This window comes from Anopheles merus, chromosome 2R, assembly GCF_017562075.2.
Source record: "Anopheles merus strain MAF chromosome 2R, AmerM5.1, whole genome shotgun sequence".
Taxonomy (NCBI): Eukaryota; Metazoa; Arthropoda; class Insecta; order Diptera; family Culicidae; genus Anopheles; species Anopheles merus.
In genome coordinates this window covers 17,205,285-17,229,589 of record NC_054082.1, presented here as the reverse complement: position 1 = coordinate 17,229,589, position 24,305 = coordinate 17,205,285, and the positions used below count along the sequence as shown (strand labels likewise).

Sequence of the window (24,305 nt, the reverse complement as noted above, 5' to 3'; positions counted from 1 at the left end):
CCAGTGAGTTCGGACTGTATTTCATAATTTCAACTTAATTTTAAAACATTTTTGTGAGCCTTGATGGATAGAAAAAATCCTAAACATTGAACAAATGTTTGGCGCAACATGTTCATAGACCCGGGCCTTAGCGAATAATTACAGCCGACTTCTATTTAAAAATTGTCCTTCCCGGCAGATCCATGCAAGCTCAATCGAGGCAAACTTTGCTTTTGCTAGAGTTGAGTACGACATTCAATACACTCAGTGCAGCAGTTATCTGAAGTTGCCCAAAGGTGAATTTTTCTTTTACAACACGAATAATTTTTCTGCGACAGTCCGCTCCGGATAAAAATTATAAGTATTTTTTTATTTGGTACAACAATCGCTGGTATGTTAACCCATTTTAAGAATATTCTATTCTACGTATAAAAGGCTTGATTCATCTTGGGCTTGAACCCACAACAACCATGTTGTTACCTCTAACACGACTGTACCACGAGTTCGGTCAAAGATGTGAAAGTATTAGAACATATCATGCTAAAAAAATCCGATAATGTAATCTTTTGGTTAATCTAATCCTTCAAATTAGTAATGGGAAAAACAAAGATTTCGTCGGAATCGATTCCGGCTAGCTACAAAGTTTTCTGAAATCGATTCCGGAATTAGTTTCAGGAATTGGCACCGGAATCGGAATCGGCTCCCGAATCGGAATCGGGTTTGGAATTGGTTCCGGAATCGGCTTCGGCATCGACATTGCTACGAGTAGAATAGGCGTTTGGGTCCAATGATGCTACGTGATGATAGCCGCAAAGAATCCAAATTTACTTTTTAAACGTTCCATTCTCATGGAGATTCTCGGGCTGAATTCACTTCTGAAACTTCCTACTTCAATTCAAGAGCTGATTCTCGTTCCCGAGCTAATTCCATTTCTGGAGTCAATCTTGATTCCGTTAGTGGAACAATTTGCGACTCTCAGGTTGATACTGATTCCAGAGCCGATTCCGATCTCGGAATCGATTCCGGAATCGGGTCCGGAATCGAATCCACAATCGGAAGCGATTCCAGATTCGGAATCGTCTCCGGAATTGATTCCTAACACGGATTCGGACTCGGGTAAGTCCGATTCCGTGCTCCCCCTGCTACTTCAAACCTCCCTTTAAACTCCTTCGTATTTTTTCAAACTGATAAACTAATAATATTTTATTTTTTTACAAGCAACCGTAGCCGGTCTAGGTCTTCGAGGCAGGCTATCGAAGCTATCCGTTAGAGACCCGAAGTCGTTTGAGTTGACCCATAAGGTACAAGCGGATTTATTAGCGGCAATGAGCTTTCGATGGGTGCATGAAAGCTATACGACGCATGAACCCTCGGATGTTAAGTCGCTCTACATTACCTCCACGGTACTTGCATAGTAGAATATTCGTCTTCTTCTTCTTCTTCTTCCTTGGCGCAACAACCGTTGGCGGTTAAGACGTGCCTGAACCCACTAGTTGGGAATTGCGGAATATTCAGTCCTACGTTAGGGGAGGCACGGTACATTCGGGGATTGAACCCATAACGGGCATGTTGTTAGGTGAAGGTTAAGGTTTTCTTACACTCATTTGGATGATACATTATGATGATTGGATATAATTTTATTGACTTATAAAGCTATCGATATAGTGCTGTGCGGGCTACAGGGTTTCATCCGTTTTTTCCCCCCACAACAAATCATTCAACTAAACATCCGATCCTGGCAGGAAAAGTGCACTATCACCCCATCGGGCAGCCGCACGAACGCGCTCTGGTTGCTGAACTTTTTCTTGCACACCGCGCACACGCTCAGATCGGTCACTAGAAAGTGTTTCGATTCGCACAGCATCTTCTGCTCCATGATCTGCAGATGCTCCGCGTAGTACAGCCCCTTCAGCACCTGGGCACGCTGCTTCTTCTCCAGGTAGAACTTGAGCGCATTTTCGAGAAAGTGTTTGATGCGCACCAGCGGAATGCTGTCGGGCAGGATCTGCAGCGCGGCGTACGGGTTAATTTTCTCCGCATGTTTCTCCAGAATGTTGACCACCATTTCGTGATCCGGCACCAGGCAGCGGGGATGCAGCGGCACATCACTGTACGGTGGTGCGGACGGCGGCGTGAGTATGATTTTCATCAGCGTCACGTACACGTCACAGTTCTGCGGATCGTTTGTGTCGTACACGTCGTCACAGTACGCCAGTCCCTTCTCAAAGTCGCCCAGTATTTGCACGAATATTGCCAGCGCTTTCTCGTGTTTGCCTGTGCAATAGAACAAAAGAAAAGGTATGATTTTAATGCTACTCCTACATTAATCACAACGGTTTACCTAGCCGGCCCAAAATAATTGCACGCTCCTCAAACATGTCGGTGTAGGGAAATTCGCCCAATACCTTCTCGGCGTGATAGTACTTGGATTTCTTCAGGAACGTTAACAATTTCTCTCGAACATCTCCCATCTCCTCTTGCTTTTTCCTGTAACGAGAAAGAAGCTCAAACTCATTCCGTCTCCCTGCAGAACGGGCACAGCGCAGCCCTGGCTGGCACTTACGTGTCACCGTCGACGGTTTTATCGTTCCGCAGCGTGATCAACTTTTCACGATACTGCTGTATAAGAATGTTATGAAATAGAGCCTTCTCCTCGTGCCACACGTTAATGATGTGCTCCAGATAGCGCACGACCAGTGTCCGGTGGTCCTTGAGCAGAAAGTCCAGCACTTCCGCGCGCGGCAAATTCTTCACCTCGGGCATCTCCTCCACGAACACCTTCAGCCCATCTTCCGGGTGCTTCTGCAGCACCCAGCCGGAGAATTCAAATATCAGCTGCTTAAAGTCAGTGCCCAGCTGCTGCAGGTACTGCACCGTACGGTCATGCCCGAACAGCGGCGAGCCGGGCACTTCCGCCTGCGTGTGGAGCAGCTGCAAGGCGCGCTTGTGCTGCCCCTTGGTTTGGTACAGTATGATCAGCTCGACGTACTTTTCGTGCTTCTTCAACACCCGCTCCGATTCTTCCAGATAGCAGTGGTTCATCCGTAGCACGGGCGCAATCAACGAATCGTTCGTCAGCAGGTAGCACTTCAGCAGCGTCGTATCGATGATGGCCAGCAGTGCCGCCACGTTCTTGTCCGTCGTGCCGTCCGGGTTCGTTTTGGCGCCCTTGCGCAACGGGAACCGCTTGTCGGTAAGGTAATCGATCAGGGCGAGGATCGCATTTTCCAGCTCCTTCTCGTCCAGCACCGGTGCCGGTTTGTCCGAGTAGTGGCTGAGCTTGTTTTTGCCACTGTCGGGCAGCAGGTCAGGAAACAGGCGGATCACATCGATCGGATCGGTGTCGAGCTGCGCAAACTCCTGCATCGACTCGCGGAAGTGCTTGTTGACGAACAGGTTGTACGCGTGGCGCGTTTGAATTTCGTTTATTTTCGTCGCCTTGAACTCGGCACTTTCGTCGGAGATGTGCTGCAAAAAAAAGGGTAGAGAAGGAAACGCAAATGAGCTACAAACAAAAACCGTTACACCGTTCGTATCACGCCAACCGTTAGCTTCAAAGCCAGTTGAAAGTTTTCCTCCTGCAGCAGATGTTCGCGCTGCTTCGAAATGTCGACCGCCTGAATGCACCACAGATGGGACACGGAGGCCACATACAGCAGTCCCTGCTTGCCACGCACCAGGAACCGCGCTTTATGCAGCTGCGGAATGCTCTGGATCAGTGTGCCCTTGTCCTGCACGTTGTCAAACACGCGCACCTCGATGGCATCGTTGATCAGCCCAACCGCGTACGGATCGTCCCAGACCAGACACTGGAACGGTTCGCTCCAGATCAACGATTTCAGGTTCATCGTACGCTTGGCCGCATCCGCCTTAACCGCTTTCGCCTCCACCGGTTTAACCGACCCGGACATACTGTTCGGCCCTTCCCGATCATCCGCCCGATACTTTTCCGTGTAGATCGTGATCAGAAACTCGTCCTTCACCACCGCAAACACACTGTCCTCGATCAGCGTAATGCACGGTTCGATGGTTTTCGACGAGCTCGTGGGAAACAGATCGACCTTCCGGGGCTGTGCTGCCGACATCTGGTGGAAAGGAAGTGTGTCGAAATTGTTGATTTAACTGCACTTACCCTGCACCACAACCATCGCTTCTACTTACATCGTACAGGACGTACTCGGTTTTGTAGCCGACACAGATGAAGTTATTGTTCCACGCCACCGTCTTTGGCACATCGTTCAAATCGATCTCACTGTCGAGCGACAGCAGCTGGTTCTGTTTCCAGTAGTAGCACTGCAGCTTTCGCTTCACCGCTACACACACCCGGCAAACGATCTTGACTTCGCTCGTTAAAGATTTCGACCGCTGAAACGGGTTGGAACAACCCAAACGAAGATGAATGGTGACAATGGATGGAGGTGAATGTGACTCGCGCTTACCTTTATGTCCAGCGCAAACACGTTCGCTCCCTTGGTGCGCTGTGCCGAATGGATCAGCGGAAAGCCGTGGCGGCTGAAATCGTTCACGTTCAGCAAACCGTCGGTGAGGCTGAACAGCAGCGTGTACTCGGGAATGACGTCGATCTGGGTGATGGGCTTTTTGCTAAAGTTTTTGTCGTACTGCAGCAGCTGCAGGTCGAGCTTGTTCGTTTCCGTGTTCGTCTCAAACGAGTACATCAGCAGGTGTCCCTGTCTGGTGCCGAGGATGAGCTTGTTATCTGCAAGGAGGGATTCCGGATCATGAGTCACTCGCTTATCACTGTGGAACTGTTTCAAGCTGCCCCTAAACTTACCAAAGCCCGTCATCGATTCAATTTGCACGGAGATTTTCTCCGGCGGATAGACAATGTACGCGTCATGCATGGTGCGGCAGTGGGAAAACTTAACACACCCGAAAACACCCCCTTTATTCGTTCACTGCACCCGGAAAACGTACACCATCGATCAGCAGGGAGTTTGTTATTGTTTTGATATTGTCAGCGCAGTCTTTGACGTAAGCACACGATGCGCTATACAACATTGCGCACAACACACGAGACAGCTTGCGTGAAAGCTTTGCTGGACGGTGACGCGCGTCCTACAGTGTTGAGCAGAACATCGGTTGAAATTCGGTTCGAACTAGGATAACGATAAGGATGGATTGCAAAACTACGCACCAAGTATGAGCAAAGCAAAGTTATAGGCATCTTTATTTCCCTAAAGTTGATTTGTTTTATAAAAACGAATCGTGTTATTAAATGCACTTTATCTGGAAGACGTTCGTTGTCGCTGTCGTTAGTCGTGCTGGTGTCCGTCCTGCTGGGCCGTCTGCCGTCCTCGATGGCACAAAACCACGCGCGGTTGCTGTACGCAGTCTTACTTCATCGTTGGCATGGCAACGGCCGCCTTGGTATGGCTAACGTCGCCCTCACGCCACAGCTGCGTGACGGTTTTCGTTTGCGTGTAGAACTTGATGCCCTGCTTGCCGTAGAAGTGACAGTCGCCCAGGAAGCTGCCACGGCTGCCGGTGAACGAGAACATCGGCAGCGGCACCGGAATCGGCACATTCACGCCGACCTGCCCGACGTCAATGTCGTTCACAAACTTGCGGGCCGTCGCACCGTTGGTGGTGAAGATGGCCGTACCATTGCCGTACGGGTTGTTGTTGATCAGCTCGATCGCTTCGTCGATCGTATCGACCGACAGGCACACCAGCACCGGGCCAAAGATTTCCTCCGTGTAGCACTTCATGTTCGGCGTCACGTCGCTGATGATGGTCGGTCCGACAAAGTTGCCCTTCTCGAAGCCCTCCACCTTGATGTTGCGCCCATCGAGCACGATCTTCGCGCCCTCCTTCGCGCCCGACTCGACCAGCTCGTTGATGCGCTGCTTCGACTGGGGCGAGATGACCGGTCCCAGATCCGTGCCGGGCAGATGGCCCGCGTTCACCTTCAGCTTGCGGGCACGCTCCACCAGATCGGGGATCCAGTTCCTCGCCTCGCCGACAAACACCGCCGTCGAGAGGGCCATGCAACGCTGGCCGGCCGCACCGAACGCCGCCCCAGCCAGCTGGTTGAGCGTGTTTTCCTTGTTTGCGTCCGCCATAATGACGCCGTGGTTCTTGGCGCCCATATTGCACTGCACGCGCTTGCCGTTGCGTCCCGCGCGCTCGTAAATGTACTTGCCCGCCTGGTCCGAGCCGACGAACGAAACCGCCCGAATGTCCGGATTGTCGCAGACAAAGTTGACCGCATCGTGCGCACCGTGAATCACGTTCACGACGCCCGGCGGGCAGCCGGCCTCGTTCAGCATCTCCATCAGCAGCATCGTCGCGCCGGGCACGCGCTCCGACGGCTTGATGATGCTCGTGTTGCCGCACGTGATCGCCACCGGGAACATCCACAGCGGGATCATGGCGGGGAAGTTGAACGGTGCAATGCCGGCCGTAACGCCGAGCGGCAGATGGTACGAGTACGTGTCCATGTCCTTGGCGATGTTCGGCACGGTTTCACCCATCTGCAGCGACGTGATGCTGCAGCAATGCTCCACCACCTCTGTATGGGTTTGAAAACTTTACGTGAGCATCTCGGCAGAAGCGGATTCAGAGAACCGACACACACACAGCTCCTGGCTACTTACGCAGTCCTCGCAGAACGTCTCCCTCGGCATCGATCAGTGTTTTGCCCTGCTCCTTGGTGATGTTCTTCGCCAGCTCCGACATGTTGTTGCGAATGATGTGCTGCAGCTTGAGCATGACCTGCTGTCTGCTCAGGATGGACGATTGGCGCCAGGTCTAACGAAAGGAAGGAATATGGTCCGATCAGCATTTCCGATTAAGCCTCCTTGGAGAGGAGCATAGATCGTTTTCATGCCCATGAACATACCTTGTAAGCCTTCTTGGACGATTCGACCGCCGTCTGCATTTCGTCCTGCGTGCATTTGGGGACACGCGTCACCACCTCGTTCGTGGCTGGGTCATGCAGATCGATCCAATCGTTCGTCTTCGACTCGACGAACTTGCCGTCGATGAACATCTTCGTGGTCGGCACAGATGCTGTGCTGTAGCCACGTTGCAGCACATTGCGGCACTGTTGGCGGAGAAGGATGTGTGTAAAGGGAATTGTTTAGAACATTTAATCTCCATTTTACGTAAGTTCCATGTTGAACTCTTTACATTGAATGAATCCAACATGAACCCAAAAACTGTTACATAATTTAAATTCAAAACAAACATCAAAACAAGAGGAATAATGTAATGAATGTAATTTTAGTCTCCCATTTCAAGGGCTTTCCGGTCGCCCTTTCGAGGTTGTAAAGATCACTGGAAGTACCCTCCCGACAGCCAATTGAAATTCATTAGCAGGGCAAAAGCGATCGCCACTGCAACGTGCCCGCCACCACCACGTTGGCGCGCACGTTGGTGTTAGTTAAAACCGTATCGCGCGTGCCGTCGTCACAGTAACAGCCTTCACGCATACTGGAATTGATATCAGCGCCTTCTGTGCTGTTTCGACGTCATCAGTTTCTCCAAAATTCGCCGCAGTAGTCGCCCCCTTAGTCCCGCGCGAGCTAAGGTAAAACCACGCACCAAATTGGTTACGTCTGCTACAGTGGTTCCCACCCATGTGATGAAGACTTGATATCAGACAATCCCCTCGATGATATCGTACGATAGTACGGCCCGAAAATAATAAAGATTATTCATAGATACCTAGTAGGAGGTAAAAACAACCAGCACCTTCGAGGACAATGTATGGCACGTAGAGACAGTTTGCTCGCACGCGATGGTAAAGGGTGTTGACGACAAAAATCGTACGATCTCACCAAATTGTATCTTGAAATGGCGTAGTTAGCAAAGGCACACACACACACACACACACACACACACGTGGGTCAATAGTCGGGCCTGGCATTGCCGACACTCGGCATGTGGCGATTGACCTTGAACCTCCTTCTCAAATATTAATAGATGTCGAAAGTCGCACAAATCTCCATTGTTACGCAATCGAAATATTAAACAAAAAACCCCACCACCTGCACCGTGTGGCTCCTGCTGGATGCTGCTAAGGAAGTAGCAAATGTTGGAGAAAAGAAAACGAACACGATTACACTTACCTCGGTAGCAACAAGTCGTAGAAGAGCCATTTTGCTAAAAACAGACACACCTCTCTATTCTTCCACTGGCACGCTACTGGCAAGCAGGCAGGACAGTTATCAGCAACGAACGAGGAAGGAGCTGGTCGAGCTAACCGGCCACACACACGTTAGGTCTGGTCTCCGGTTCTAAAATAACTGAGACTCGCACCGATTTGATACGAACGACACGCAGCGACAGCGCAGACAGGACAGACCCCCCGATTTAATGAACTTGAATTTGTTGCTAGAGCGTTCCTGTCTGTGTGTGTGTGATTGTAAAATTGAACAGCATAAGTGACACCGTATGCGGATGGGTGGTTAGGGGGGGGGGGTCCGCGCAGGAGTTCGCCGGCTTCATCGCGATCGCGACCGATGACTTTGCACATACACACACGCGATTTGCCCTTTTTTCGTTTTGCATACCTACATTGTTTTAAAATGTATGCGCGGCGAGTGTGTGGCACCCCCCAATACACAGACACCACAGCTGTGGCTTTCCTTAGACCGGTTGCCGTGGCGGTTTTTGGGGTGGGGGCCGGACAACATCGCCGGTTGTGCTTTACTTCCTATTTCTTGCTTCAAATAGACGCACACACACACATGCTTTCGTTTTTCTTCGATAAGCAAACCGCGTTTAGACGTCCCTACGTCATGTAGGCTGCTTAGATTTGGCATGGCATGTTTTGAGATGTGCACACAAAGGTAGAAAAACAAGAAGCGACGTCGTAGTGTGGTATTATCGGCAAACGGATGATGAGGCGCAGCTGACAACGTGACGATGATGATGGTTCAGCACATTTCAACATGGTATGAAATCGGTAGAAAGTGAAATCATCCCATTCCGCACACCACTGGGAGGAGATGCACTCTCCCTTCGCTACCGACAAAACAACAGCTTTTCCGGTGATGTTATTAGCGAGGGTTGTATTTTTTTATTATTTTTTACCGAACAAATCTTAACACACTCCTTTTGCTGATACTCCCCGAATGGGGGGCTCACTTCTCGGACTCCTTCGCCAGTGCGCTCTCGATGCCGGCCTTTTTCAGCTCATCGATCAGTTCGCCGTTTTGGTGCATCTGCAGCAGTATGTCGCACCCGCCAACGAACTCTCCGTTGATAAACACTTGCGGGATGGTGGGCCAGTTCGAAAAGTCCTTAATGCCTGCAAGAAAGCGATGACGGTGTATTACTACCGACCGAAACGCGCACTCTCCCTCCCAACGCTATACCGTACCTTGCCGGAGGGCTTCATTCTGCAGCACATCGTGGCTGTCGTATTTGACCGAATGCATCCGCAGAATCTGTACCACCGCATTGCTGAAGCCGCACCGCGGTGCGTCCGGGTTGCCCTTCATGAAAATGACCACCTTATTGTTGCTCACCAGCTTCTCGATCTCCTTGCCATCCAGTGCCGGCGCACTGAAGCTGCGGGCGGCCGCCTGGATCAACCCGGCCCCATTGTATTTGAACAGAGTTTGGGCCAAATTTCGCGTAAGGACGTTCATTTCGGTGTGTGTTGTTTTGACTGCGGTTTGTTATCTAATACCAAGGTAGCTATCGTCCGTGTGGGTGTGTGTGTGTTTGTGTGCGCGTTTGACATTTTGACACGCCTATACTCACCTTGGTCTCGGCTGTCAAGTCCGGTGCTGTCAATGCGGGGGTCGCGCTTCGATTATCCGGGTTCGTCCCCTCCGCCCCGAATGAAAGGCCGCTTGGTTCGAAGAGCGTTCGCCGAATCCGCACACACAGAGCAAAGCGAAAGAAAAAAGACCACTCACACACAGGGGCACGCGCGCATCTTTCCTAGCCTTCTACCGCTCCGTCTGATACCGTACGGCGTACCGACCCCAAAAAGAAGGAAAAAAAGTGTTCAATGACGATGGAAAATCAGGAAGAAATACTGCTGCTGCTGGAGCGCTTCACCAAATCGAAACAGAAGGACATCCCGCGCGAGCTCGAGGACTACCTGAACTTTGTAGCGCGCACGGGCGATACGCTGTACCGCTGGGTGCTGGTGAAGCCGCTGTTCCGCGAAAAGCTGGTCAACGTAATTACCGACTTCCATCACAACACGCCAAGCATCGCGGGTAAGCATCCGGAGGAGAGACAAGACAACCAACCGCAGCGCCAACATTGATGATTGTCTTTTCCTTTGCTTTTCACCCCCCCCCCCCCCCACCGCCCCTCCCACAGACATTCCCCAATGTCCGAACGTGGACCCGTTCAACTTCGAGCGCATGAAGCGTGCCCTGCTGGAGCGGCTGGACTCGTTCAACTCCGCGCCCTTCACCGTGCAGCGCATCTGCGAGCTGCTGACGGAACCGCGCAAACAGTACACGCGGATCGACAAATTTATGCGCGCGGTGGAAAAGAACATTTTAGGTAAGCCCCCAGGGACACCGCTTCCGATCGCGTACACTGGCAGGAAAACAAAATGGAGCTGGGAACTACGCACTTTATTTCTCTGTACAAGTAATGGTTGGTGGTTGTCGCTAATCAGCTAAAGAACAGCGTTTTCCCGGCCCGGCCCTAGCAACAGCAGCCGCCTGCTGCTCAGTCCTCGAACTGGGCGGCAAGCGTGTGTAGCTGCTGCCGGACGACCTTGCCCGCCGCATTACGGGGTATTTCCTTGATGAATACTACACCGCCGGCCAGCTGCTTGTACTTGACCACCCGCTCCTTCACGTAGTCCTGCACCTCCCGCTCGTCCAGCTGGCTTCCCGGCTTAACCACAACGAATGCGCGCGGCAGCTCGCCGGCCGTTTCGTCCGGTACGCCGGCCACTGCCACATCGCTCACTTCGGGCAGCTCGAGAATAATGTTTTCCAGCTCCGTGGGGGACACCTGTAAAGTGCGACGATATAGCGATTAAAAGGGAGATGCGCTTGTTTGTTTTCTTAAATATGCATTAAATGAGAGTTTTGTGCTGATTTCTCTTCTAATTTGTTGGCGTTTTGCAGTGGTCAGCACGCAGGAACCAGGCCGCCGGCGTAGTGACAGCGAGAATGGTGACTCACTCGACTCGATCGTCAACGGTGACTTGGAGGTGAACGTGGACATCGAGATGGACAACGAACAGTTCCATCTGGAAGCGGACGCACTGCTGCCCGACTCGAGTGACGCTGTCGGTTCGCTTCACGGCTCGCTCGGATCGGAGGTCGGTACGGCCTCTTCCGCCCAGCGTACCGCCGACGGCAATGAGGTGAACGGTGGCGGCTCCTTCATGAACAGCGACGGCGGTACCAGCCAACCGTCGTCCAAGGGCGGTCTATCTTCCGAGCCACACGAGGGCGTGATCGACACGAACGAAAATGCCACCGATGGTGATATAGCGGCGCCGCTACTGGAAGCTTCCCTCGAAGCGTCGTCGTCCTCCGCCACCTCCACTGCTGTCGCCGAACATATCGAGAAAAGTGATGCGATTGAACCGGCACCGCTGCAGGAGGAGGAGGCGGAGAGCACGGCAACAGAGGACAAAGAAAACGTCGCCAGCACGACGGACGCACCTCCTGCTCAAACGGTACGGGAGGAAGAGATAACGTCGCCACGGGACGATGGAATAAGCGAGGCGGCAGAGAAACAACGCGAGGACGGTGCGCTTGAAAAGGCGAAGGATAGTTCCGTGGAAGAAGAGAAACCCGTGGACGAAGCTGGCGGCCAATCGCTGCCAAACCCAGCAGCTTCCGGTGAGGTTGCAGCAGAAGAACAAACCGATGCACCACTGGACGATGGCGAACCGCAAGCCAAAATGGTGAAGTACGCCGATGATGCAGCACCACAGGAAGAAAAATCGAACCTTTGTACCAGCGTGATCAAGGCCGATGTGCATGCTTCCGGGGACGATGGCGATTCAGCGATGAAGCAGGCTGAAGATACCACCGCCACGAAGCCGACCGATACCACCGTAAGCCAGTCACTCACGGAGCAGAGTGCTACCGATGGCAGAAGTTCCGCCATTGCAACGGTTGTGTCCGGTAGCGCTGATGATGAATCAACAGTCACTGGCATTGCACCAGTCGAAAGCAGCACCCCAGCCGGCGAAGAGCAGAAGGACGGCCAAGAACATTCCACGGGACTGCAGGTGGAAACGACGGTAGCAGCGGGAGTGGCAGGCGATGCTCCGGCCGTTGAGCAGCTCGTAGCGGAGCCTGCAGTAACCGAACCCACCTCCACCGAAGTAACGTCCACGAATGCGTCCGAGATGGAACTAACGACGACGGCAACACCACAACCGGCTTCAACAGACAGCAGCAGCAGCAGCAGCAGTGCAGCGGCACCTACCTCGGACGAGCTAGAGATGGAGCTGGCGACGGTTTCCGGCTCTGGCCCAGCACCACCACCGACCGTAGCAGAGGCTGCAGTGGAGGAGGTCGACATGGCGGGCGGCGAAACGACGGGAGCAACGGAAATGACAACCGAGGACCCAAAACAGGACGACAATGTGATGGACATCGACGAGTCAAGCGTTGAGATGATGGATCAATAGATTGTGTGTTCCCCCAACATCATCATCATCGCTTCGATAACACTCACACCCACAAACACAGACAGACAGACAGACAGATAAACATAAAAGGAAGCCGCCTTCGCGTGACGACACGCCCGCCGCTCGGATTTGCTGACGATGTGACCACTAACATGGGAGGGTGCTGACGATGGCGAGATGCCGGCGACGAGCCACTGCTACCGCTGCTGCTACACTATTTGTATTAAAAATGCTCTACTCTTAATGGATTGATTTTTTTTTAAAAAGGACAAATAAAACTGTAACACCAGCCGGTGTAAAAGGACGGCTGGTGTTTGCCCACACTTACCTGGTTGCCCTTAACCTTAATCAGCTCCTTCGTCCGGTCGACGATGAAGAAGAACCCTTCCTTATCGTAGTACGCAACGTCGCCGGTGCGCAGGTAGCCATCCTCGACCAGCGTTTCCCTGGTGGCGGTCTCGTTGTTCAAGTAGCCCTTCATAATCTGTGGCCCCCGCAGGTACAGCTCGCCCGTCTGGTGCGGCCCCAGATTGCTGCCGTCCGCAAGCGACACAATCTTGGCCTCCGTGTTGGGATACAGCTGACCGCAGGTGCCAACCTTCGACAGGTCGTACCGGTGGGGCGTGCAGAGCGTAACGGGCGAGCTTTCGGTCATGCCGTACCCTTGCGCGATATCGATATCGCGGCCCACTTTGTTCTTGAACTTTTCCTGCAGCTGCAGCGAGGCCGGCGCAGCGCCGACCAGCACGGAATCCACGCTCGACAGCAGGTCGGGCGTCACCTTCGGATGGGTGGCTAGGAAGAGGAGCAGCGACGGTACCACGAACAGGAACTGGGGCCGGAACTCGGCTAAACATTGGATGTAGTCTTCCGGGATGAATCTAGAAAGGAGTATCGGGTATGGCTGGTTGGTTGAGCTTATTGCATCTTCCCACTTTCGATTTCGATGCGATGAGAACCGGAACACCAGTGTTAAGCGTAGATGTGTATGATGGGGCAATGAAACCCTGTGAAACTGTCTTCGCTAGTTCCCTCCCCCCCCCCACCCCTTTTGTGGAAGCCGTGGTGGAAGCCGCAATGCGTAGTTCAAATCCCCATCAAACATCGTCTCTCTCCGTGCCTGCGTACATTCATTTTGAACTGCAGGGGCTTCATGATTCAGGGCTTCCGCTTCAACGTGGCAAGAGTGAAGAAGAAAAAATCCCCTAACCATTCGGTGGCGCGTGAAACAGCGCGTCGCGTTCCAAGTAGCGTGCTGATAAGCGATTGGTTTCAAATAATCATTTCCAGCAACAACTAAAAAGGGGAGGGGAGGGGGAGGGCAGAAACGGTTACGAGATTGTGTTGCAGCTCAAAACCGTTCGTGGAAATTCAAACTAAAAACATTCACAGCCTCCTAACCGTTGTTGGGATCGAGCGATCGATCGCGCCCTCACCAGCAAAGAGGAACAAGGCACACACGGAAGCTGGACGACGAAATCAATCTCCTTTTGTTTTGTGTGGTTCACCAGATACTTTATTCGATAATTATTTATAAATATATATATTTATGCATGTAAATAAATGTTGATCTTAACGGTATCCATATTTATTAATTATATTTTATCATTTAAATCATTACTTGTGTGTTTATGCAATTTGAGAGGGAGTGTGTGTGTATTTGCTGTTTTTGTTGCTTGCTGTTTCAATGATCTTGCGCCTCTTGTATGCATCCAGATGTGTGCGTGTGTGTGTGTGAGCGGATGTGTGCCTGCATGTAGCAGACGTGTGTAGTAGTAATAGTAGTAGTTAGTGGTGATCCTTCTTCCTTAGGGATGTAGTATTGTTTTGCAGCATAAACAATACAAATCCCATGCATCAGCAGCAGCATATCGTAGGTGATCATTTAATCAAGGGATTGGGCCACACGCCTGCACTGGGAAAAAGGGGGGGAGGGGTGGCCGCCACCAAGAGGTTGACCGGCACGTGTAGTTTAGTTTGCAGCAGCTCAATTTGCACCAATCTCCCGTCCTGTGGGAGCGCAACCCCACCCCTAACGCCTTTTGCCCAGGTACGCACGCACACACACACATACACATACTCATACACTCACACGCACACACATGCAGCAGAATGCACGTACGCTGAACATGGTACACACACGCACACACTCTTCGTGGCGCGCCTACTACTGCTATATTCTAAACACCACCGCCTTGCTTTTTTTTGAATTCGTTTCCGGGTTTGTTTTTCGTTTACTGTTCGTCAAACACTTTTCCCTTTTCTGCCTAACTGTCCCGGGCCCCACCCTTAGCTCTCTCACTATCTTCCCTTTTCCTTTCAACGCTTTCCCTCACGGCATGAGGAGCACGCGCGCGCGCCTACACACTGCAGGAAGAAGGACCGACGGGCTACTGCGAACGAATATTTACTTGGTATTTGTAGGGTTGTAGCGTGTATGTGTTTATGTGTGGTGAGAGGAGGGGGAGAGAGTTGTTTTTTCCTTTATGTATAAAAAAGACAAATCGTACAATCGTCCGACCGATCGATCGACCCCGAACCACCCCGAATCACATGATAGGCAGCACTCCACATGAGGGATGGCGGGGGGGGGGGGGCGCGTAGATTAGCAACCTCAATCGAAGTGGTGGTAGTGGTGGAAATATCCTTCCGTCCTCTGTCACCCCATTCAAACTCTTCCACAATCCCTATCTCCCCCTCAGTCCTCTCTTCTTCAACCACAGCTCTGCTATCTAATGTTTACCCCACACACACACATAGAATTAATGCGAACCTTTGCGACTGATTCCTCTTCGTCCTCGACCATCGTCACTGTCACTATCCTTTCCCCCGTCTTCACTCTCACTGTCCGGTTCCATGAGCTGCACGAAGAACTGCCTGGTCGATTTGATGCAGACGCCCCGGCCCTCGATCTCGTGGTCGCTGCGCTCCTCCTTCCACAGATGGAACCCTTCCATGACGACCTCGAACTCGTGCAGCTGCTGGAAGATGGTCTGCAGCAGATGCTGCGGGTGTTGCATCCGCTCCACCAGCAGCTGGACCGCGTACAGTGCCTGCAGCTCGCGCTCCGCCTTGCCCTGGATGTAGCGCTGCAGCAGCATGTGCCACTTTTCGATCTTGGCCGTGTCCAGCTTCGTCTTGTTGATGCAGTGCTCCAGCACGACCGTCGTGAGCGTGCGGATAAACTCGGACGAGTTCTCCTGCTGCTCGGACACGTGCGAGCTGATCCACTGGAAGATCGTTTCGTTCGGTGCGTCGTTGCGCAGGAACTCCCGGATGCTGGACGCGACCTTGCACTCGAGCAGATAGCCGAGCTTAGCATCGACCATGCGCTGCCTGACGGCAGCCTCGTCCTCGCCCGGTTTGCCGAACACTTTCAGATCCAGCGGACTCTCGTACCACAGCTTGATCGTTGCGTCCTTGCCGTGGGCCGCTTCGTAGCTCTGCAGCACCTTCCGGCACAGCAGCCAGCAGTCGTACGGCTTCTGTTCCGTGTCCGCGATGGTGCTGGTCGCGATCTGCTGCGCGTCCTGCAGCGTGATCAGCCGCTCGTGCAGCGGCGGTACGAAGTAATCGGCCGCATAGTCCCACAACATCGGCACATCGATCACCATACTGCAGGCCTCGAGCAGCACGTCCTGCACCGAGTACTGGAAGTCCTTACGATTGATCTGCTTACGGCGGAACATGCCGTGCACGATGCCCGACACCTCCTTGCGTGTCATCGTTTTCTGATCGAGACTGCGCTCGAACAGCCGCTTCGCCAGCGTGCGGCAGTACTCGGGATGGCTTCTGTCCATCGCCAGATCCGCCGCCAGCTCCCGTATCAGCGCTTCCGACCGCTCGTCGAATTGGATGGAGCTGCTAGCGTTAAGCAGCTCCGCACCATCGCTGCCGGTCGGTGTGGTCAACGCACTGCTACTACTGCCACCGCTCGAAACTCTCGGTCCCGTAGACGAGGACGCAGACGATGGTGCGCCCGGGATTTGCAGCTGCTGATAGAACTGCCCCGATGTGGAGGTCGACTGTCCCATCCGCGTCATGCGCGGCGGCTGCTGTTGCTGCTGTTGATGCGACTGGTTGCCGGAACCGCGGCCCTGCATCGGGGGTCCCATTTTCCTATCCCAATCACGATCCATACCACTGCCGCCACCGGATGAGGAGGAAGGCTCCCGGGAGTTTCGGGAGTAACGGTCTTCGTTTTGACTGCTGCTACTTCCATAGCGTCCGTAGCGATCCCGCTCCATGGCGCTTTTGTGGTACGAGTCCTTACTTGATCCGCGATCCCGATCACGATCACGATCACGATCTCGATCACGGTCACGATCACGGTCACGGTCACGATCACGGTCACGGTCACGATCACGATCACGGTCGCGGTCGCGGTCACGATCGCGGTCGCGATCACGGTCGCGATCATTGCTATCACGATCCGCAATGGAGGCTGCCGTTGAACCGCCTTCCTCATTGCCGAGCGTTTCGAAAATGTTATTCTTCCATTTATTCGTCTGATAGTTCGACGCTCGGCCCAGCTGCGTCGTGTCGACGTTCATCGACAATGGCAGCTTCTTTGGATCTATAGAGAACGGACGATTACTGCCACGGCTGCTGGAGATGACCTGGAATCCTTCATCGTCCTTTTGCAGGCGGCCACCTTTGGTGGACCCGCCGCCCCCTCCACCACTGCTGCCCCGACCAAGGCTGCCCTGGTTGAAGCCGGAATTGCTGCCGCCACCACCACCACCGGATGACATCTTGCCGTACAGGCCGCCACCCGAACTGCCGCCGCCGCCGCGCGGCCCTCCCATATCTCTGCCACCGCCGGAGTAGCCCGAATCTTTGCCGGGCATGAAATTCAGCATGTTGATGCGATTCTGCTCCGATTCGACCTCGCGCGCAATCTGCGAGATCGTTTTCGGGTTGAGCTCCTGGCGCCGCGGCACCCAGTTGTTCCGGCGCAGATCAATCACGTCCTGGATCATGAACCGGATCCGGCTGCTTATGTTGTACTTTTTGAACTGCTTCACAATGTCGCCGAGCCGGGTGAAGTAGCTGGTCAGCGACTCGTTCATCTTCTCCAGGTTCGCCCCTACCGTCGTCAGCAGCTTGCACAAACACTCGAGCGACTCTTCGTTCGACTCCTCCGGGTTCTTGGGCAGCAGCGCATCGAAACACTGGAGCATGGTTCTCGGCTGCAGCATGCCAAGCTTGTACAGCTCGCCGATGAACCGCACCGTACCGACGGCCCTCCGGCGCACCTTCATTTCCTCCTCCTCGAGCTGCTCCTTCAGCTCCTCGAACTCCTCCTGGCTCAGGTCTTTGCTCTTCTTCAGCTTCGCGCGCCGCTCCTGCGCGGCTTTCGCTGCATCTTTGCGCCGCTCCTGGAACTCGCACTGGCACCGTTCCAGCAGCTGGGTGCGGAAGTCGGACTTCTGATCGGGCACGGCCAGCGAACCGATCTCGCGGCACATCTTCGCGTACGCCTCGGAAAAGTTGGGCTCCGAGATGGCCTTCTCGAACACCAGCCGGATGCAGCCCTTGAACTGTTCATCCGTCTTGATCGAGAGCATCTTCACCTGCTCCACCAGCTTGGTGAAGTTCTCCGGCGTCAGCTTGTTCAGGATGCTGCGCATCGATTTCAGCAACTTTTGCGTTTCGTCCTGTTCGGCGCTCTCGCTCTTCAGCAGCTGGCTCGGGCGCCACGCGTTAGCGCTCGAGTTCAGCTTCACCTCCTCGTTGAGCTGCAGGTTCAGCTTGATGATCTTCGATCCCGTCTTGCTCAGGCCCTGCTGCGACTGTTTGTTCGGCTGGGCACCGCCGCCACCGGACTGGTTACCGCCCCCGATGCTGCCCTGCTGTGACGACCGCTTCACCACGTACGACTGCCGCACCGGATTGTGGTGACCACCACCGCCGCCGCCGCCACCACCACCGCCACCCATGCCCTTCATAAAGTTAGGAAGTAGCGAGAATTCCGTGCTCTTTTGATTGCCGCCGTACGCATTGCCGCCACCGCCGCCACCACCCATGCCCATCGAGTGGTTCGTCCGGACGAGCAGATTCTCCAGACTGTTCGGCAGGTTGGCCGGCTTCTCCAGGGCTGGGGCGATGTTTTTCAGCATCATCAGCTGCTCGCGGGAATACTTTTTCTTGCCCTCCGGGTTCCCCGGGCTCCACTGGTCCGGATCGTACGCGATCAAGGTTATTGAACTACTTTTCTTCACCGCCGGTGGTGCTGCCGCATTCGTGCCGGCCCCATTGCCAGCGCCAGCCGGTGCCGTTTTGACCTCTGCCGCCGTCGCCGTCGCCGCCGCCGCGCTCTTCGTTGTCGAGGTGGCATTTGCCGTCGCCGGTCTGGATGCCGCCGGCAGCTGTTCGCACTTGCCCTCCTCGTCGGCCCTCGCCGACGGGGCGACGTGCTTCACCTCACTGTCGTTTGCTGCCGGAGACGCTACCTCCGTAACTACGTTACGGTTGTCGTCCAAACTATTGTTGTTGGTCGCGGCATTGGTCGGAGGAGGAGCGGCTGCTGCCGCACCGGTGACCGCGCTCACATCGTTACTTTTGCTGCTGGGCGGAGCATCCTTGCTACGTTCGCTTGGGACGATTTGATCAGTCTCGCCGGCCTGCAGCTGCTCCTGCCTCGGTTGCTCGCGATCGTCAGCGGTTGCCTTCGGCAACTCGCCAGTCGCTTTCACATTGTCGCCCGACGGTGCGGCTCCCTTACCGTCGGCGTCTATCGAGCTTAAGTGTCTGGTGTAATCCACATTATTATTGTTAATGTAATCATTATCTAGATTCTTAACGCTACGTTCCTTATTTAAAAAGTTAGCTTGCTGTACAGCAGCAGTGGAGGGCGTCTTGGCCGCCGGTTCCGTACTCATACTATTGGCAGTAGTAGCGCTCCCATCGGCCATTCCGACAGCCGCACGATCCGTCTCGTCCGAGGCCACACCACCATCGTCAGCACCCATACCGTCCGTCGTCGTGTGCACTTCCATCTCTGCCCCGTCTGGCTGGCCCACTGGCGCGACAGCCGGTTGCGCTGGCGTTTCCACCTCACCTTCTGTCCGCGCCAACAACGCCTTCTTCTCATCGACGCCAATGTTCAGATTCGCTACTGCTTCCGAGAGTGTATCAGCGGCATCGTCCGCGTGCTGGTCGACGACGGCACTGCTATCACTCGACCGCTGCTGAGGCACGTTCGCATTCTGCTCGTCGTCATCATGCACCGTCGTCGGGTCTGTGGCAGCACTTTCCTCCGACTGTCCTTGCCGCTCGTCTCCAGCGGGAGGTAAACTTTCAGCGTCTCTCCTGTCGGCCGATTCGGCCGTGGAGCTACCAATGCCTACGCTGCTGCTCTCGACCGCTGCTGCGCCGGCAGCCAAGGAGGAAGGAACGGATGGCGGAGGTGCTTGGTGTAAACTGTTGATGCTGCTGCTGCTACCGGTGTAGACGAACGGTTCCGCGTCCGAGGACAGGTTCGATTCGGTGACCGATTTTTCCGAAACTGTGCGGAAGCGTCGATCGTTTGGCGCAACGGCTAGAATCGGTGGAGGAGGTTCTGTCATGTAGCTGGCCCCGACTACCTGGTTCTGATGGTGCTGCTGCTGCTGCTGCTGCTGCTGCTGCTGCTGCTGCTGCTGCTGCTGCTGCTGCTGCTGATGCTGGGGGTGGTGGTGTTGGTGGTGATGGGGATGGTGCGGATGCTGCTGCACAACGATAGCCGTATGCTGCGCTGGTGGAAGGGCACCTGTTGCCATCAGCTCACTGTCCGCAAGCACTGGGTTAGGTGGAACAGAAGAGGAAACGCGCAGCTGCGCGGCTGCTGCTGCCGCTGCTTGCGCCTGTGCCTGAGCTGCTGCCACTGCTTGCTGGGATTGCTGCATTGCATATGTATGCTGCTGCTGTTGTTGCTGTTGCTGTTGTTGTTGCTGCTGTTGTTGCGGTTGCTGCTGCTGTTGCGGTTGCTGCTGCTGGTGGTGTTGCAGATGCTGCTGGTGCTGCTGGTGTCGCTGATGTGGGTGGTGGTGCGACTGCTGTTGCTGCTGCTGATGGTGATGATGCATCTGTGGATGTTGTTGGTGCTGCTGATGCTGCTGGTGTTGTTGCTGCTGTTGGTGCTGTTGCTGCTGCTGCTGCTGATGTTGCTGGGCATGGTAATGGTGAAGCTGTTGTTGCTGCTGCTTCGAGTGTGGATGTTGCTGCTGCTGCTGCGAGTGGTGCATTCCCCCGTCGGGGATCGGTTTCTTCTTTTTAATGTACGAGTTCGGTATCTCGACCGAGGGCCCGTCGGACATCGCGGACACGACCGGTGTACCCGTGACAGTAGTCATGTCACTCGTTAGGTGCGGTGGCAGATGGGGCGGAGGATGTGAATGGTTCATCATCTTCAGCCCGCCGTAGATGTCGTGTGGATGCGTCGGTGGCAGCGGCCCGCCCGGGACGACTGCCTGCTGGGGCGGCTGCGGCACCTGCTGCTGGTGGTTCGGCACACGAATTAGCTCGTGTCCGGCCAGCTGCATCGGCGGCGGCGGCTGATGATGGAGGTGCTGCGGTGGCGGCATCTGGCTCACCATCGCCGCCGGAACGACCATTTCCTGTGTCGGCTGGGTCGGCTGGGGCGGCTGCTGCTGCTGCTGCTGCTGTTGCGGTTGATATTCCGCATAGTCCTGCGACTCTCCCATGTGGGATGGCGTGCTGACGGGCTGGGCGCTGACCGGCACCGCTGGTCCCGGCGTTCCGGCGGAAGAAACTGCGGTCGAGGCGGTACTGGTAGCGGAGGAGGCTCCCCCACCGCCAGCACCGGTTCTGCCGCTCGAAGACGAGCTCGGATCATTATACATGTTCTCCAAAATATCCTCCATCGTGTCGGGATGGATGATGCTGATGGCGTGTTTGCGCTTTTCCCGCTTGGCCGGCTGCTTCGCCGGCTCGGCGAGACTGCCCGGGCTGACCCCTACGCCTACCCCGCCCATGCCGGCACCCGGCTGCAAGTGCGGCGGCGGAGCGGCAATCAGGTTCGACATCTGCGAGAACGAGGTGTGCGGCTGCGTCGATACGACCGCCACCTGGGCCGCCGTCCCGGTTTGCTGGTGCTGCTCCAGCGGTGCAACGTGGGCGGCGGCTACTTGTGGCGGAGCTTGCGGTGGATGCATGTGCTGCATCATTTCGTGTGGCACCTGCATCGGTGCCGGCTGCTGATTCGAGTGAGCATGCTGAGGCATCGGCACTTGCGAAATCTACGGCGGAAAGGATGAGCACGTATGATGGTAGCGTTACTTGCACTGTAGCTTAGCGCGGTCGGGCACTGCTCGCAAAACACTCATACTTACATTTACTAAACTGTTGTCTGCACCCGGCTGCCGGCGTCCGCCCGCCGTCTGGTGCTGGTTCGGCAGCATCTGGTACATGTGGTACGGCGGGTAGACGACCTGCACGTTCCCCATATTGCCCCAGGGTGCCGGTAGCCGTTGCAGCGGCTGCATGTAGTTGATGGTCATCGGCACCTGCTGATACGGACCGATCTGCATCGCGCCCCTGGGCCGCGCGGACTGACCGCCGCCCGCGCCCCGAAACACGGGCTGCGGCGTGTAGAGCGCGTTCTGCTGCTGCTGATTCATCATCGCTGCCTGCTGCGATGTGAGTTTCATGTCCGCCTGCTGCTGCTGCTGCTGCTGCTGGTGTTGCTGCTGCTGCTGCTGCTGCTGGGACGTGGGGGTCCCCGATGGCATGTTACGTATGACCGGGCCGGGTGGCAACTGCCCTCCTCCACTTTGCATTTTGTATTTCCAGACGTCACACCAGACAGAGCATACTTCTTTGCTTGTCACGCGGAAGTTTCATTGAAACACTGCAAAATAATAATTGACACATACACACGCATCCACACATCCATGGGGCCGGGCGGGTCGGTTTTCCCTCCACGCACACACACGCACGCACGGTAGGGGAGTTGGTGTATGGGAAGGAAACGACTGATCAGATCAAGTTGGCACTTTCTTCTTCTTCTTAGCAGCTTCTCCCTTCGCTTCCTCAACCCCCCGTTCGGGACGAGTAAGCTACCGGGGAGTGTGCTATTTGCGTCCGGGTCCGGGTGGAATCGCGGACCTTTACCCCGGCAAAGTAGCGGCGGCGGCGGCGGCGGCGACGACGACACGTTACCATCAAAATTCGCACACGCACGCATTGCACAGGGGGCGCACACATAACAAACAAAAAAAAAAAGAAGCGAAGCGAATGCTTTCCTTTTCCGTCTTCTTTTCCTTACCTAGCCTAACTGGAACCGTAGAAATCCCATCGATAATGATCAATCGCAATGCCGGACCCACCGAAGACACACCGCACCGTAAAAGTGCCAGCCGTCGTCGTCGTCACGGAAGGAGAAAATATAAGCAAATATAGGTTATCTGACTGTGAACCAACCAGGCACCTGCTGCTGCTGCTGCTGCTGCTGCTGTGACTGCCAGCTAGCTGCCTGCGGAGCACTTTTCGTCGCCGGATTCGTCGGCTCGGTGGCGACGCCGTCTAACAGCAGTACAGTCCGCACAGATCGGCTCCGGTAACGCGGCGATTGTTCGCGTGCAGGTTCGATTTTCCAGCAGCGTTTTCGTGTGAGGCAATTATTTTCACCACAAATTCATCCCGTTTTCAGTAAAAAAAAATTAGGCCGTGGAGCGAGTTGACAGCTAGTGACGTTTAACGAAATCGATTGATTACGTAAAAAATGCTTGCGCCGTGCTGGCAGCACTGTTTCGCCTGGCAGCACGGAATGCACTGATTGCGAATCGCTGACGAGGGCGCGATAAAGCGACATTCAGTGTACAATCGTGTGCGCTAAATTGCACCGATTGCTAGAAATTCATTATCCAATGGGAGGGTTGCGCGTAGATGGCAAATTTACGTCCCGCAGGCACGATGTAACGGTCGCCGGGATGTATCTTTGAATTTGGCTAACCTTCACATAACCTCTAGGGGTGATTGCCGATCCCTTTCGTGGAACAAAACGTGTTTACAGTGCGCGGTTCAGTACTGTACGCTTTGGCTCATCGCCGTTGGTTCGAAGCTGGCGCATTTTGGTTGTAAAATTCGAGCCGGTAGGACTTTTTATGTGCGTTAATAACCAAATAAAATGGGTTCAAACGGTATAGAATTCGTGATATTGGTAAGTGATTTATCGTGACTGGTGACAGAGCAGCTTGACAGAATTTAGTAAATGTAAAAATAATTTCCTGAATGCGTGAGACTTGCGAAATGCAGTGATGGTGTGTGGAAATGCTCGAGGAAGATTAAGAAGGATAAATACCTGGGGATGGAAACGACGTGATTTTTCGACTTGATTACCATATGCAAAATAGCGTTCAATCCATAGATATGGAAGAAAGGTGGTATCGTCAGGATAGTCTCCTTCTTCTCGACTGCAATTGTATGGGGAAAATAAATCGGAACATGTAAATTTGCCATAGCCGCTTGAAAGCAGCAATCTCAATCCATCGCACAACACTTACGATACTCGGGTTGGTAGTATTTCGATATGGCTGGATGCGAACCCTGCGCTAGGTTGGCCACGAGATTATAGTGGGATAGTTCCACGCCCTTGGGCAATCCTGTAGTGCCGGAGGAATACGGTAGAATGGCCGTTTTGTGGCAATCAATCTCTGGGAGCTCACTGCGATGATTTTCTTTCAAAAATTGCTACACCAAGAACCAGGACCGGTTAGTATCT

At 54.2% G+C, this 24,305-nt stretch overlaps 6 protein-coding genes across 6 annotated transcripts; 1 reads left to right on the top strand and 5 right to left on the bottom strand.

The window, feature by feature from the left end:
• Positions 1-1,566: 1,566 nt before the first annotated feature.
• Positions 1,567-5,056, bottom strand: LOC121588424 (vam6/Vps39-like protein). Its single transcript, XM_041906328.1, has 7 exons — positions 4,772-5,056; positions 4,419-4,696; positions 4,141-4,344; positions 3,525-4,064; positions 2,543-3,447; positions 2,321-2,466; positions 1,567-2,253 (listed from the first exon to the last, which is right to left on the bottom strand). Exons 1-7 carry the CDS (start codon positions 4,839-4,841, stop codon positions 1,697-1,699), a joined length of 2,700 nt encoding a protein of 899 aa, XP_041762262.1. The 5' UTR covers positions 4,842-5,056; the 3' UTR covers positions 1,567-1,696.
• An 82-nt stretch (positions 5,057-5,138) lies between these two features.
• Positions 5,139-8,264, bottom strand: LOC121588427 (probable methylmalonate-semialdehyde dehydrogenase [acylating], mitochondrial). Its single transcript, XM_041906331.1, has 4 exons — positions 8,073-8,264; positions 6,842-7,045; positions 6,597-6,750; positions 5,139-6,511 (listed from the first exon to the last, which is right to left on the bottom strand). The coding sequence occupies exons 1-4, from the start codon at positions 8,100-8,102 to the stop codon at positions 5,334-5,336; spliced, it is 1,566 nt and encodes a 521-aa protein (XP_041762265.1). The 5' UTR covers positions 8,103-8,264; the 3' UTR covers positions 5,139-5,333.
• A 738-nt stretch (positions 8,265-9,002) lies between these two features.
• LOC121588429 (glutaredoxin-related protein 5, mitochondrial) lies at positions 9,003-9,668 on the bottom strand. The gene is made up of 2 exons (XM_041906332.1): positions 9,329-9,668; positions 9,003-9,256 (listed from the first exon to the last, which is right to left on the bottom strand). The coding sequence occupies exons 1-2, from the start codon at positions 9,597-9,599 to the stop codon at positions 9,090-9,092; spliced, it is 438 nt and encodes a 145-aa protein (XP_041762266.1). The 5' UTR covers positions 9,600-9,668; the 3' UTR covers positions 9,003-9,089.
• Positions 9,669-9,754: 86 nt separating this feature from the next.
• LOC121588426 (serine/threonine-protein phosphatase 4 regulatory subunit 2) lies at positions 9,755-12,907 on the top strand. Its single transcript, XM_041906330.1, has 3 exons — positions 9,755-10,181; positions 10,288-10,476; positions 11,055-12,907. Exons 1-3 carry the CDS (start codon positions 9,968-9,970, stop codon positions 12,578-12,580), a joined length of 1,929 nt encoding a protein of 642 aa, XP_041762264.1. The 5' UTR covers positions 9,755-9,967; the 3' UTR covers positions 12,581-12,907.
• Positions 12,790-13,735, bottom strand: LOC121590200 (probable 4-coumarate--CoA ligase 3). The gene is made up of 3 exons (XM_041909658.1): positions 13,709-13,735; positions 12,909-13,514; positions 12,790-12,819 (listed from the first exon to the last, which is right to left on the bottom strand). The coding sequence occupies exons 1-3, from the start codon at positions 13,733-13,735 to the stop codon at positions 12,790-12,792; spliced, it is 663 nt and encodes a 220-aa protein (XP_041765592.1).
• Positions 13,736-14,073: 338 nt separating this feature from the next.
• LOC121588430 (eukaryotic translation initiation factor 4G-like) lies at positions 14,074-23,354 on the bottom strand. Its single transcript, XM_041906333.1, has 3 exons — positions 22,851-23,354; positions 21,916-22,433; positions 14,074-21,822 (listed from the first exon to the last, which is right to left on the bottom strand). Exons 2-3 carry the CDS (start codon positions 22,360-22,362, stop codon positions 15,343-15,345), a joined length of 6,927 nt encoding a protein of 2,308 aa, XP_041762267.1. The 5' UTR covers positions 22,363-22,433; positions 22,851-23,354; the 3' UTR covers positions 14,074-15,342.
• Positions 23,355-24,305: the final 951 nt, after the last annotated feature.

Coding starts and splice junctions, on each gene's coding strand:
- LOC121588424 (XM_041906328.1), bottom strand. CDS start 4,841: ATGCATGACGCGTACATTGTCTATCCGCCGGAGAAAATCTCCGTGCAA. Junction 4,697..4,771: donor TGAATCGATGACGGGCTTTG/GTAAGTTTAGGG, acceptor CCCTCCTTGCAG/ATAACAAGCTCATCCTCGGC. Junction 2,254..2,320: donor AATTATTTTGGGCCGGCTAG/GTAAACCGTTGT, acceptor TCTATTGCACAG/GCAAACACGAGAAAGCGCTG.
- LOC121588427 (XM_041906331.1), bottom strand. CDS start 8,102: ATGGCTCTTCTACGACTTGTTGCTACCGAG. Junction 7,046..8,072: donor TACGACTTGTTGCTACCGAG/GTAAGTGTAATC, acceptor CTCCGCCAACAG/TGCCGCAATGTGCTGCAACG. Junction 6,512..6,596: donor AGACGTTCTGCGAGGACTGC/GTAAGTAGCCAG, acceptor AAACCCATACAG/AGGTGGTGGAGCATTGCTGC.
- LOC121588429 (XM_041906332.1), bottom strand. CDS start 9,599: ATGAACGTCCTTACGCGAAATTTGGCCCAAACTCTGTTCAAATACAAT. Junction 9,257..9,328: donor GAATGAAGCCCTCCGGCAAG/GTACGGTATAGC, acceptor GCTTTCTTGCAG/GCATTAAGGACTTTTCGAAC.
- LOC121588426 (XM_041906330.1), top strand. CDS start 9,968: ATGACGATGGAAAATCAGGAAGAAATACTGCTGCTGCTGGAGCGCTTC. Junction 10,182..10,287: donor CAACACGCCAAGCATCGCGG/GTAAGCATCCGG, acceptor CCCCTCCCACAG/ACATTCCCCAATGTCCGAAC. Junction 10,477..11,054: donor GGTGGAAAAGAACATTTTAG/GTAAGCCCCCAG, acceptor GGCGTTTTGCAG/TGGTCAGCACGCAGGAACCA.
- LOC121590200 (XM_041909658.1), bottom strand. CDS start 13,735: ATGAAGCCCCTGCAGTTCAAAATGAAT. Junction 13,515..13,708: donor CCCTGCAGTTCAAAATGAAT/GTACGCAGGCAC, acceptor CGAAATCGAAAG/TGGGAAGATGCAATAAGCTC. Junction 12,820..12,908: donor TTAAGGTTAAGGGCAACCAG/GTAAGTGTGGGC, acceptor CAATCCATTAAG/AGTAGAGCATTTTTAATACA.
- LOC121588430 (XM_041906333.1), bottom strand. CDS start 22,362: ATGCAAAGTGGAGGAGGGCAGTTGCCACCCGGCCCGGTCATACGTAAC. Junction 21,823..21,915: donor CAGACAACAGTTTAGTAAAT/GTAAGTATGAGT, acceptor TTTCCGCCGTAG/ATTTCGCAAGTGCCGATGCC.